This window comes from Palaemon carinicauda, chromosome 2 (assembly GCF_036898095.1).
Source record: "Palaemon carinicauda isolate YSFRI2023 chromosome 2, ASM3689809v2, whole genome shotgun sequence".
Taxonomy (NCBI): Eukaryota; Metazoa; Arthropoda; class Malacostraca; order Decapoda; family Palaemonidae; genus Palaemon; species Palaemon carinicauda.
In genome coordinates, this window is record NC_090726.1 from 118,826,269 (window position 1) to 118,838,965 (window position 12,697).

General features: G+C 48.5%; 1 protein-coding gene across 1 annotated transcript in view; it reads right to left on the reverse strand.

Annotated features, from left to right (window-relative positions):
- Positions 1 to 11,751, reverse strand: part of Nup154 (nuclear pore complex protein Nup154) — a 290,508-nt gene extending 278,757 nt beyond the window's left edge. Inside the window, exons 1-2 of the mRNA XM_068349854.1 lie at positions 11,725 to 11,751; positions 10,872 to 10,982 (exon numbers count right to left, since the gene is read on the reverse strand). Of these exons, the coding sequence (XP_068205955.1) occupies positions 10,872 to 10,982; positions 11,725 to 11,751 (138 nt within the window). The remainder of the gene's footprint in view (positions 1 to 10,871; positions 10,983 to 11,724) is intronic.
- Between the last annotated feature and the right edge of the window lie 946 nt (positions 11,752 to 12,697).

Consider the following 12,697-nt stretch of genomic DNA (forward strand, 5'->3'; position numbering starts at 1 on the left):
AAGACATAGGGGATGTATGAATCAGATTTTTACAGCTAGGCTATGCGAGAAATATTTAGCAAAAAGGTAAGAAGGTATATGTTGCGTTTATGGATCTGGTAAAAGCGTATGATAGAGTTGATAGGGAAGCAATGTGGAATGTGATGTTATATGGAATTGGTGGAAGGCTGTTGCAAGCAGTGAAAAGTTTCTACAAAGGTAGTAAAGCGTGTCTTAGGATAGGAAATGAAGTGAGCGATTGGTTTCCGGTGAGAGTGGGGCTGTGACAGGGATGTGTGATGTTGCCATGGTTGTTTAACTTGTACTGTATGTTGATGGAGTGGTGAGAGAGGTGAATGCTCGAGTGCTTGGACGAGGATTGAAAGTGGTAGATAAGAATGATCATGAATGGGAGGTAAATCAGTTGTTGTTTGCAGATGATACTGTACTGGTTGCAGATTCAGAAGAGAAGTTTGGTCCATTAGTCAGAATTTGGAAGGGTATGTGAGAGAAGGAAGTTCAGAGTTAATGTGGGTAAGAGTAAGGTTATGAGATGTATGAGAAGGGAAGGTGGTGCGAGGTTGAATGTCATGTTGAATGGAGAGTTATTTGAGGAGGTGGATCAGTTTAAGTACTTGGGGTCTGTTGTTGCTGCAAATGGAGTGGAAGCAGATGTACGTCAGAGAGTGAATAAAGGATGCAAAGAGTTGGGGGCAGTGAAGGGAGTGGTGAAGCATAGATGGTTGGGCATGAATATAAAGAGAGTTCTGTGTGAGAAAATGATTGTACCAACTGTGATGTATGGATCAGAGCTGTGGGGAATGAAAGTGACAGAGAGACAGAAATTGAATGTGTTTTAGATGAAGTGTCTGAGGAGTATGGCTGGTGTATCTTGAGTAGAGAGGGTTAGGAACGAAGTAGTGAGGGTGAGAACGGGTGTAAGAAATAAGTTAGCAGCTAGAGTGGATATGAATTTGTTGAGGTGGTTTGGCCATGTTGAGTAGTTTCAGAGAGATATCTGGGCGGGAAGGAAGCAGAAGACTACAATTTCTTTGATTTCGAGGAAGACCCCGGAGGTTTAGACTCGCCCTTAGACTTCTTCTTACGCCAGAACCTCTCCTATTGGGAAGCAGGCCACTCCTGACACTCCGATGTCCCTGGCAAGCCGAGCACAGGGGGTGAGGGTTCATCTCTACGGATGACATGAAGGTACCGCAGCTGACACTCCGATGTCCCTGGCAAGCCGAGCACAGGGGGTGAGGGTTCATCTCTACGGATGACATGAAGGTACCGCAGCTGCGGCCCTCGCAACCAGGACATGTTCGCATAGCGAGACAGTAAATACAGACACCATGCACAAAAGAAAAAGAAAAAGTAATATTAATATCAACGCAGTTTAATGAATTAACGGTTTCTCGTTACGCTGTCCCGTCTGCACTCTACCGAGCCAAAAGCAGAAGAGGTTACGCAGCCGACAAGTGTGAGCGAGTTGGGTAGCCGGTCTACCCCACCCACCATCCGCTAACTAGCAGATGGGGGTAGTTATCCCTCACTAAAATTGTCTTGGCTAGTTTTCAGCGTTCCTGAAAAGTAATACCCCTATAAATAGCGAAGTGTTTGTATCTGTCGGAACAAAATATCTTTGCTATTAACTGGAGACAAATGGAAGGTTTCCCTCTCATGATCCTCAGCCAGAATGTTGATCCTCATGCTTGTGATCGGATATTCAAACTTGAATGTGTTGTTAATTATAACACTAATAGCCTATAGTTTGGTTAGACAAGTCGGATGCAATATCATCATAAAATGATTGTGCTCGTAAGATACTGAAATGGTACAAATACTGTTTACACTCAAAAGCAGAAGAAATGTACACTCAGATTTCATGCCTGAAATTATACGAGAGTTGTTAGAGGATATTGCAGTTGAACACCCTTCACCTGGTTGTCGCTCATTTACTGGTGATCCATCTCAACTCTGCATGTCACTTAAATCGTACAAGGCCAGTTTTACCGGGTGTCCTTTGCAAAAGAAGGAACACCTGCCGAGGCACTGCAAGAATGGGCGTGTTGGTCTCCTGCTCTGGGTGAACATGAACAGGTGAGAGTTTGTGTTTGTTAACGAGACCCGGTTTGTGCAAAGGTGAGCGTGTGTGAACTACCGAGATAGGATATACACAGGTGAGCGCTTGGGAACAGATGCTTGTGACTGCGCTACCTAAGTAGTGGGACCAACAGAGTACGCATGCGCTACTGTGGTAGATCAGGCAGGTGATCGTGGGCAAGCTATCAAAGAAGCTCTCCCCTGGGTAGGTGCTCGCGCTACCAAGATAGCATCAGATTGAAAGTGTGCAAGCGCTTCCGAAGCAATGCGAGATAGGAACACACTATGTGCAACCAGACCTCTGTCAGCGAGAGGAGCTCACCCGCCCACCTCGCTAATGCTCACTGGTTGGGTGTGTGACACTGCAAAAGAAACACTCGCTAATCTAGGCTCTACTCACCCTCGTGCCTATGCAACATAACATCCAGCAAGATCACTCGCCAGCTTTATCACAGGTGTGCTGACAAGAGTTGTGGCATAGCGTCGGTTGACGCAGTCTCCCCTCCAGCTGAGGGCGCAACCACTTTGCTAGAGGATGCGACAGTGCATTCAGCATCAGAAGGTTGTCTGAGGGTCGATAGGACACCTCTCATACTCGATCAGCCTCCAAAGGAGACCGAAAGAGCAGTCAACGGGAAGGGAACGAAATGTCAGATCAAGAAGTCTGACTTCTTCGACTTCGAGGGAGACCACTAAGGTAAAGAATCACTTCAGGACTTCTTCTGGCCCCTTCTGAACCACACCCCCTGGAAAGATGGCCATTCTCTAAGAGGAGACTCCTGCAAACAGGCATTACGTCTGCAAGCAGGGCAAAGGGCATGGGGATACATCTCCATGGTCGACATAAAGGTGACACAAGGGCGGCCCTCCACACCAAGACAAATACACATTACAGCGATCCCAAAACACAAGCACACCTGAAAAACAAAGGATACAAAAAGTAACAGACAGTTTAATAAGAGGTTAACGGGGCAGAGCCAAATGCCAAAAGAAAGAGACATCATGTAACCAGTGAATTTGAGAATGGGGTGTCTAACCCACAACTAATCAGCAGCGGGGTCGTTTACTTCATTTAAAGTCTTATAGCTAATTCACTTTTACCGAAGTAATAGTCTAGTATAAAAAGAGCAAAAGGTTTGTATGTGGTGTTGGAACAATGTGGTTTTATCCTACAAAACGGTTGTGAAATCATTTCTTCAAAGTAAAAGCAAAGTAAGGCGACACAAAATTTCTGTATTGTTCTAGGAATAAAGCTGGTAAGAAGCCTTAAAATATGACAAATTTGTAGATAATTTGTCTTTTCCTAACGATAAAACCCTTAGCTATTTAATAGGCGTATTACTTTCGACGAAGCTGGAATGACAAGCCATTAAAATTTAGCGATGGCTAACTACCCATATCGCTAGTTAGCGGGGGTAGGGGGGTAGCCTGCTACCGCTCATGCTCACACACCAGTGATTTAGCTCACTTTGCTTGGAGGCAGGGATTCAAGGGGGATAGGACTGGCGGGCAATTTAATATAAATAGCTAAGGTTCGTATCGTTAAGAAAATACAAATTATTTACGAATTTGTCAATTGTTCCGTAACTGGAATACAAACCACGCAATTTAATACGGGTGACTCGCCCATTAAGAAGGGTAGGCGTCCCTGCCAATCTGGCTTTTGGTTTTATCCGGGGACTCCTTATCTGAGTATGTTAGTACTCAAAATAAGTAGGCCATGCGCCTAGCTAAAACCTTGCTACGCAAGGTCGGAGGCCTACGCAAGCTATGTGTTGAGATATTTAGAAGTGTGACTGTCAAGGTAAAGTTATTCTGAGTTTTTCTGGAGAAAAGTGTTGTAACCAAAACTTTCCCAATACCACCTTGTCAGGGTATGGGGACGCAACATTATTAACTGATTGTTAGATACATCAGGGAGCATGGTTTACCTACAGTGTTTGAAGTCAGATTATGCAGAGAACCCAGGATGCTGCTTTCCACAAGAGAGGGGAGGATGAAGAAAAGAATAAAAGCCAGTCAAACCTTTTCATTCACGCAGACTAAAACCAGGTAACAGTGCCCTCAACCTTCTGCTACTTGTCCAATAAGGAGAGCTTGAGATATTATACCAGCTGTTGTGCAGCCACCATGGGGTAGATAGAAAACGTATCGAGCCTCCTGTGGGTTAAGTCTTGCAGGTAGTGGGCTGTGAAAGTAGTTTGTCGTTTCCACACCCCAGCCTGAAGAACCTGTGTCATGGAGTAGTTCCACTTGAATGCTAGGGAGATAGCTATGCCCCTAACATCATGAGCTCTGGGGCGACCTGAAGGATGAGGGTCTGCATTCAGTGCATGATCTATGACCTTGTGAATCCATGCTGAGATTGTGTTCTTGGTGACCCTCCTCAGTCCTTCCTGTGCTAACGAAGAGTGCAGGCACACGAGGACGGGCTGCAGCTGTTCTCTTAAGGTACGGCCTCAAACTCCTCACTGGGCTGAGTAAGAGATGATCAGGGTCATCTGTTAAAGAACGAAGACTCGAAATACAGAAGGAGTTGAAATTGAGGATCCGCTACTCCCGGATTCTGAGTCTTGGCAATAAACTCAGGGACAAAGCTGAATGTTACCTCTCCTCATCCCCTTGAATGGGCAATGTCTTATGAGAGACCATGAAGTTCACTGACTCGCTTGGCTGAAGCCAAAGCTAACTGGAACAACGTCTTCTAAGTTAGGTGGTGTAATGGTTCATAAGGAGGTCGCTTTAGAGACCTGAGAACTCGAACCATGTTCCATGGGGGAGGTCTCACTTCAGACTGATGACAGGTAAAATCATAACTCCGTATGAATGAGGAAAGTTCTAGCGATGAAAAACTGTCCAGATGTTCAGTCTAAAGGCGAGGCTTAAGGCTGAGCGATAGCCTTTTACCGCCGAGACTGACAGGCGCATTTCTTCAAGCAAATACACAAGGAACTTAGCTACTGCTGGAATAGTGGCATCGAGAGGAGAGATACCCCTTCCACGACACCATCCACAGAAGACCTTCCACTTTGCCTGGTAGACTGCTGCTGATGACTTTCGTGGGTATCCATACATCCTGGTTGCAACTTGTTGCAAAAATCCTCTCTGAGAGGAAATGCTGGATAGTCTCCAGGCATGAAGTTGCAGCGAAGCTACGGCTTTGTAGAATATGTTGGCATGTGGTTGTTTGAGTAGATCGTGTCATGGAGGGAGTTCTCTGGGAGACACCGTCAGGAGTTGATGAGGGTCCACAAACCATTTGGCGTGATGCCATAACAGAGCTATGAGGGTCATTGAGAGGTTGACTGATGTTATGGCTTTGGTGAGTACCCTCATCATCAGACAGAACAGGGAAAGGTGTAAACGTCGATGTTGTCCCACCGTTGTTGGAATGCATCTTGCCAGAGAGCCTTGGGGTCTGGGACTGGGGAGCAGTACAACGGGAGCCTGAAGTTCAGGATCGTTACAAAGGAATCTACTCTTGGAGAACCCCACAAAGTCAGGACTTTGTTGGCTACTGGATGATCCAAAGACCACTCGGTACTCACTATCTGAGATGCTCTGCTCAGGTTGTCGGCGAGCACATTCCTCTTGCCTGGACTGAAACGTGCCGCTAAGGGTATCAAGTGCACCTCGGCCCATCTCAGTATGTCTACTGCTAGATGGGATAGGGGCTGCGAAAAAGTACCTCCTTGCTTGTTGATGTAAAAGCCACTACTGTGGTGTTGTCGCTCATCACCACTACCGACTGGCCCACCAGGATCTGTTAGAACTTTTGAAGGGCCAGAAAGACCGCCTTCATCTCTAGGAGATTTATGTGGAGGTACTCTTCTGAATCTGACCAGAGGCCTGAAGTTGTGTGGTGCAAGACGTGGGACCCCCACCCCTTTTTTTAAGCAACTGAGAACAGCATCAAATAAGGGGGGAGGACGAGAAGATCCACTCCTTTTCGCAGGTTCTCGTCTGCCACCCACATTTTCGAGGTCCATCTGTTCCGCTGATCCCATGGGTATCCTAATGTCCGGGGAATCAAGAGCCTGATTCCGCAGAGACTTGAATTGCCACTTGAGGGATCTCATCCTGAGGTGACCGTTGGGAACTAGACGGGACAGGGCTGAAAGGTGACCGAGGAGACGTAACCACGCCTGGGCTGGAAGTTCTTCTCATCTGAGAAAGGGCCTTGCGACCTTTCTCAGCCTCGATACTGTGTCGTCTGATGGGAGAGGGCTTTGTAGAGATTGGTGTCTATTATCATACCTACATATACCAGTCTCTGTGTAGGAAGCAGGGAGGACTTCTCAAGGTTTACCATGATCCCCAGATCTAGGCAAAGCCTCAGAAGTTTGTCTCAATAATGAAGAAGGGTTGACACAGAGTCTGCTAGGATTAGCCAGTCGTCCAGATAACGAAGGAGATGGATACCAATCCTGTGTACCAAACATGACACTAGGGCAAACACGCTGGTGAAGACTTGAGGAGCTGCATAAAGACCGAAGCACAGCACCTTGATCTGGTATTTCCTGTTGTCTAGGCTGAATCTTATGTACTTTCTTGAAGATGGTTGGATGGGGATCTGGAAGTACGCGTCCTTTAGGTCCAATGTACACATGAAGTCCTGTGGTCTTACCGCTAGTCTGCCATCTCCATGCTGAACGGAGTTTGTTTAACAAACTTGTTCAGAGCTGAGAGGCTGATGACTGGTCTCCAGAATCCAGATGCCTTTTTCATATGAAAGAGTCGATTGAAGAAGCCTGGAGACCCTGGAGAGCACCCTTCTTCAATAGGGTCTGGACTTCTGGCAGGCATTAGCTAATCCCATCCCAAAAGTGTCTATCGACACTGGATTCCTGGTCCAGAGGATGCCTTGTAGACATCCCCCTACTGGTGGACAAGTAGGGCGAGTGCCTATCCTAGCGTTTGCGGCCTCGGCCGCTCCCTCTAGGATATTTTTCTCCCCTGGAGGACTTTGTGCCTTTCCTGTCCTTGGCAGGAAAGGGCTTCCGAGACACCATGGTCTTCACTGCTGTCTTGTTCGTTGTGGCCTTAGTTGGACGTGACAGCTGTGGAGCTGGTGGTTTATAGAACTTGGAAGTCAAAGCCCTATGGAGGAGGGAGTCTTGATGGACTTCATCTCTCAACAGCATGTTCCATATCCTTAAGCTCGAATAGATTGGCTCCTCTAGAGAGAAACACCTGAGCCTAGCGATCTCACCATTTGGGACTTGCTGGTAGAATCTCTCAGACACAGCGTCTCAAGTTTCAGGATGGTATTCGCCCACATGTTTGGAACTTGGTGGGCGAGAAACTCGATCGTGCGGGTGCCTGAAAGCAAGAAAGTCTCCATTGCTTTCCTGGTATGTTCTTTGGAGAAATCTTCAGTTCGTACTCGAATTCCCAAGGTCCCTAACCAAATATTAAGTCACGAAGTAGCCTGCACGGTGTACTTTGTGACCTTCTCCTGGTTAAGGATCTCGGTTGCCGGGAAAGAGACCTGTCGATTGGAGTCTCTCTCTAGAGACACTCCATTGGTGAGCTCTTCCAAGGAGTGATGGAGAGGAAGAGCTGGACAAGGCTCGTCCAATATCTCAAAATACCTCCTCTGTTAGAAATGAGGTGGTGGGAAAAGCTTGTTGGTAGAGCCGGAACGTTGGGAGGAGGCGTGTTCGGACAGCTGTAGGGCGATCTTAGCCCTGGGACCCTTCAGCCCCTGAGAACAGGGCAAGGCTGCACTGGTCTTTGAGGGTTTCTGGGTGCCAAAGAGACGGTTTAAAACCATGTCCTTGCCCTCTCGTGGGTGTATCTGTGGGTCGGTAAACCCACTGAGAACCCTTACGAGAGTCAGAACCTGCCAGAATGCATGTTTCGACTTTCTGCTCTCTTTCCGACGTTGGACTTGCTGCGAAGTCTCCTTCTTCCATTCCCGAGAGCTCTTCTCCGGGTGGGTCGCGGACATCCCTTGAGTGACTGGCTTTCTCTGTAAACTTGAGAAGTCCTCGAAGAGGTCTTTGGAAGAGTCTTGAAGTCCTTGGATTCCTTCCAGGGAAGGAGGTAGGACTAAAGCATTGAAGGTCGAGATGTCGTGTCCCTCCTGACTGCCATCGGTAGGGGAGAACTCTCCGCGCGAGAGGAAACTTCCTCCGAAGATGGAAGGAAGTCCTTTCCTCACGCAACTCCCTCGGCAGAGGTAAGGTAGAAGTATCCAGTGGAAGATGCAGGAGGAGCTGACCTCGATGGTTAACAGGAGTCAGCTTTACCCTCGGGGAAGTGACCGCATCTGTGACTCCTCTCTTCATCTTCAGGGAAGAAGCCGTGGTTCCTGGCAGAAGGTCTGCTGGAGCTGTAAGATACTCCGAAGAGCGCCCAGACAGAGCAGGTTTGAAGGCTTACCCCACAGCTCTGATCATAGCACTGAACCACAGCTGCCGACTGACTGTCAGACCGATCTCCTGAAGGGAAAGGGACCGAAGGTTCCTTCCGAGGAGTCTCTGCTGTAGGTAGGTTCGCCTAAGAGGAAGGCACGTTCGTGATCCTGAACCCTTCTGTGGAGCCCCATTCCCCTTTCCCCAGCGGTCGTGCTGAAATGCGTTTGCCGGGGGGTGAGGGGGAGGCAATGGTTACCTGCTCATGGCCACAGCGTGAGTGCGCAGGTGAGTGCTGGCGGCTTGGCGAGTGCTGGTACATTGGCGAGCGCTGGATCTGAGAACGCAGGTGCGCAAGAGAGCGTTGGCACGCAGTAAGGAGCTGGCGCAGGGTATTGCACAATCTCCCTAGAATGTGCAGGAGAGCGTTGACGCACAGTAAGACACTGCGTAGTGTTGCATAGTCTCCTTAGAATGAGCAAGAGCGCGCTGTCGCAGAGTACAGCACTGCGCAGGAGGTTGCTGGAGAGTAGCTACTGGAGAATGCAAGTGCACAGGTGAGCACTGGCTAGCTGGAGAGTGCCTGCGAGCCGAAGGTTGCTCAAAGCTTCGGCACTGGAGAGAGCTGATGCAAAGTAGCACCCTGGCGCACAGAGAGCGGATGCGATTGTGCCCTGGAGAGCGCTGTAGCTTGGGAGAGCAGTGGTGAGCCACGGACCGAGGTTGCACAAGAGTGTGCTGTGGTTTCAGTGAGTGCTGACTAGCTTGAGCTGGGGAGCACAGTTGCGCTGGCGAGCGTAGGATGTCTGACGAGTGCTGGCGAGCTGGCGAGTTGACAAACGCTGCTCCATGGAATGGCGAGGCTCCGCTGGAGAGTGCCAGCAATCAGGAGATCACTGGGGCATTGGAGAGTTCTGAAGACAAACAGGAAAGTGTGAAGGAGCAGGCTAGCGCTGGTGCGCTGGCGAGCTGGAGAGTATTGGCTCCCAGCTGCACACTTAGGTAGGGGCTCAGGAGGCTGTATCAGAGACAAAATCGGCTAAGGCAGGTATGACGATCAAGAAACGGGATATGCCCTTTGGAGGGGCGAACATGCACCGATGGAGATCGCAATCGATCCACAGAAGAGTCGAGGACCAAAGTCCAAGGACTAGCAGCAGCGTCTAGGGCCAAGAGACAACTGAAACGGAGACGGCTGCGATGAGGCTAAAGAGCCCAAGAGGCGCCTTTTCACCAATGGTGAAGGTCGACCACTAAGGCGAAGCAAAGGGCGAGCTCTGAAACGGAGACTCCCTCTATGGGCCGTTGGATCAGCAACATGACCATGAGCAGCAGCAGTCCTCCAAAGAGGAGTCTCTATGAGAGAACTCCCCAAGGGGGAGAAACATTCGCAGAAGAGACAGATGTAGGAGTAAGTTTCCCCCTCGAAGGATGATAAGGAACGGGGGAAACTAAGTTGGCAGCAACAGCTGTCAAGTCTGAAGGGGCAGGGCCGTCGGCAGCAGCCACAGAAGACGCCTCTGACACCACATCATCGACAAGCGCCAGAGGATCCACCTCCGAAGTCGATGATGGCTGCACACTTGTACCAAGAAGGACGAGCTGCAAGAAGGAGTCCTTGGATGGCAGACCTGGAAGCCCCAATGACAACCACACCAGCAAAACAGAAGACATAGACATAGATAAGGCCTCAACCGAGGGGAGAAGTGGGGCCGCTTCGCTAGGGGAAGCAACACCATCTCTCAAGGACCGGGGATGGCAAAAATCAAAGGGTCTACGTTACTACTCAACACTCTCTCGGAAGTAAAGTAGGAGCTTTGGAAGAAGGTCGCAAGACGGAAAAAAAAGGTCTTGGGTATTTTCCGCCCTCGAACGAATCTTCGAAAAAGAAATATCTCAATTAGACTTCTTCTGTCATCACCCAAACCTCTTCCACTAGGAGGCAGACCACTCCCGACACTCAATCGTTGATTACCACTATCACACTGTTGGCCTCGGAAGGCGGGACAAAGAGTGTGGCGATCGGTTTCCATGGCTGACATGATGGTCCCGCAGGGCCAGCCGTCGAGTCCAGGGCACGGGCAAATGGTCACAGAAGTCAACACACACACACACACACTAGCACAAAGAGGAAGCACAAAATAATTAATGGCAGTCCAATTATAACAGCGAAGGATGAGGAACAGCAACGAACGTACACCATCAGAACCAAAAGCAAAGTGAGCTAAAACACCAGTGTGTGAGCAGGAGCGGTAGCAAGCTACCCCACCTACCCCCGGTAATTAGCAGTATCAGTAATTAACCCTCGCTAAATTTTAGTGGCTTGTCATTTCGTTTTCGCCAAAAGTAACAGACTATTAAATAGCGTGGTTTGTATTTCTGTTAGAGAACAAACTTGAATTTCAAGGCAATTTTTGTAAGTTCACCTACCTGGCTTATAGGGTCATCTTCAGAAAACGCAATGAAAGGTAAGATGTACGACAATGTTGATCTTGTGTGATTAACTTTCTGACACTTTCGAGTAAACCATCCATCTTCTGCCTTTTGGTAAAAAAGAATTATTGGATTAGCACAACAAAAACCAATGCAAATATGTTCAAAATTAATAGAATTCAATTTCACTATAAAGTTAATATTCAGTTTTTATTTCTGTGCCCACCAATTTCTCCAATACAGATATCCATTCAACTTCTGAACCTTCAGATATACGATTGGATTTATAAATAAAAATCACAAATTTTTAAGTAATTTGTATTTTTCCTAACATACTTACCTCGAACTACTTTCTTAGGAGTATCTGGGAGACTCCTCCCAACCGACCAGAATTTTGTGTAGTTTACCCTATTCCCGTTTTCTATGGGGGTCAACCTCAGGCGGAGTGATACGCGCCCTGAGGCGACCCGGGGTCGGAGAGCATGCTTACTTAGGTCGTGCTCCTCAGTAAGTTTCATCGGAAAGGTTCTCCTCAGCTCTGCAGGGCCCTCGGGGTAGGATGGGCGGGCCATAACCCGAAAGTAGTTCGAGGTAAGTATGTTAAGAAAAATACAAAGTACTTAAAAATTTGTGATTTGTTCCAACACGGAGTACTTACCTCGAACTACTTTCTTAGGAGACTTAAACTTTAGGAGGTGAGAGAGTCCTGAAGGGACCAGAGACCGGAAAGCTGGAAGTAACAAGGGGGGGGGAACCTAGGTAGGAGGCTAGGTTCCGTTGACCACTGATAGAAAACGCACGAGATAGGGAAAACTACCCAAAAAACTAACTTAGTGTCTAAGTGGCTTACCTCTGTAAAAACGCCTCGGAGACGCATTCCTTGCTGATGCCGTATCCTACGGTAGTTAAGGTCTTCTGAGTCATTCCAGGGAAGGTAATCAGGGACCAGGGGAAGGTGGGAAGGTAGAAAGGGGGAAAAAGGTAAGGAAGGAACTTGTGTCTCTTGGACTTACCGCCCACGGCTTCCCCGGGGCTATGGCCTTAGATCTTCTGGAGTGTGGAAATGACAGGACCAAGGCCAAAATCGTCCAAAGATTTTCTCAAACAATCCTTCAGGTAGTGTTCCGTGAAGGTGGATTGTCTGGACCAAGTGCCTACCATCAGGATTTGGCCCACTGTCATGTTGTTCTCGAAGGCTAACGAGGTGCTTAGACCTATAATATCATGAGGCCTAGGCCTGCCTGAGAGAGGAGTTCCTGAGGTGTCGTAGGCCCTCTTGATCACTTGACGCAGCCAGAAGGAGATCGAATTCTTGGAAACTGGCTTCTTCACTCGGCCTGTCGAGACGAACAAACTCTTGATCGTAGGGGAGAGCCTGGATGTCCTCTCCAGGTACTTCCTTACTGCTCTAACTGGGCACAAAAGCAAGTCCCTTGGGTTGTCTGAACGAGGGATCCCTGGTACCGAGAATCCCTCGAATCTAGGATCCCAACATGACGAGTTCTGAGTCTTGGCCACAAAACTAGGCACGAACTTAAAGGAAGCTTCTCGCCACCCCTTCGAGTGCAAGACCTCGTATGACAGCCCGTGTAACTCACTAACTCTCTTCGCTGAAGCCAGGGCTAATAGGAAGACCGTTTTGAGGGGTTGTTCTTTGTCCAGGATGTCTTTGAGGGGCTCAAAGGGCAGTTCTGACAGGGCTTTGAGTACTCTAGCTATATTCCACGGTGGCACCCTCGTTGCCTGGGGGGGTCATGACTGCTCAAAGCTCCTGATGAGCATTGAAATCTGTCTGGAGGCCCCTTAAGTCAATGCCTTTTAGG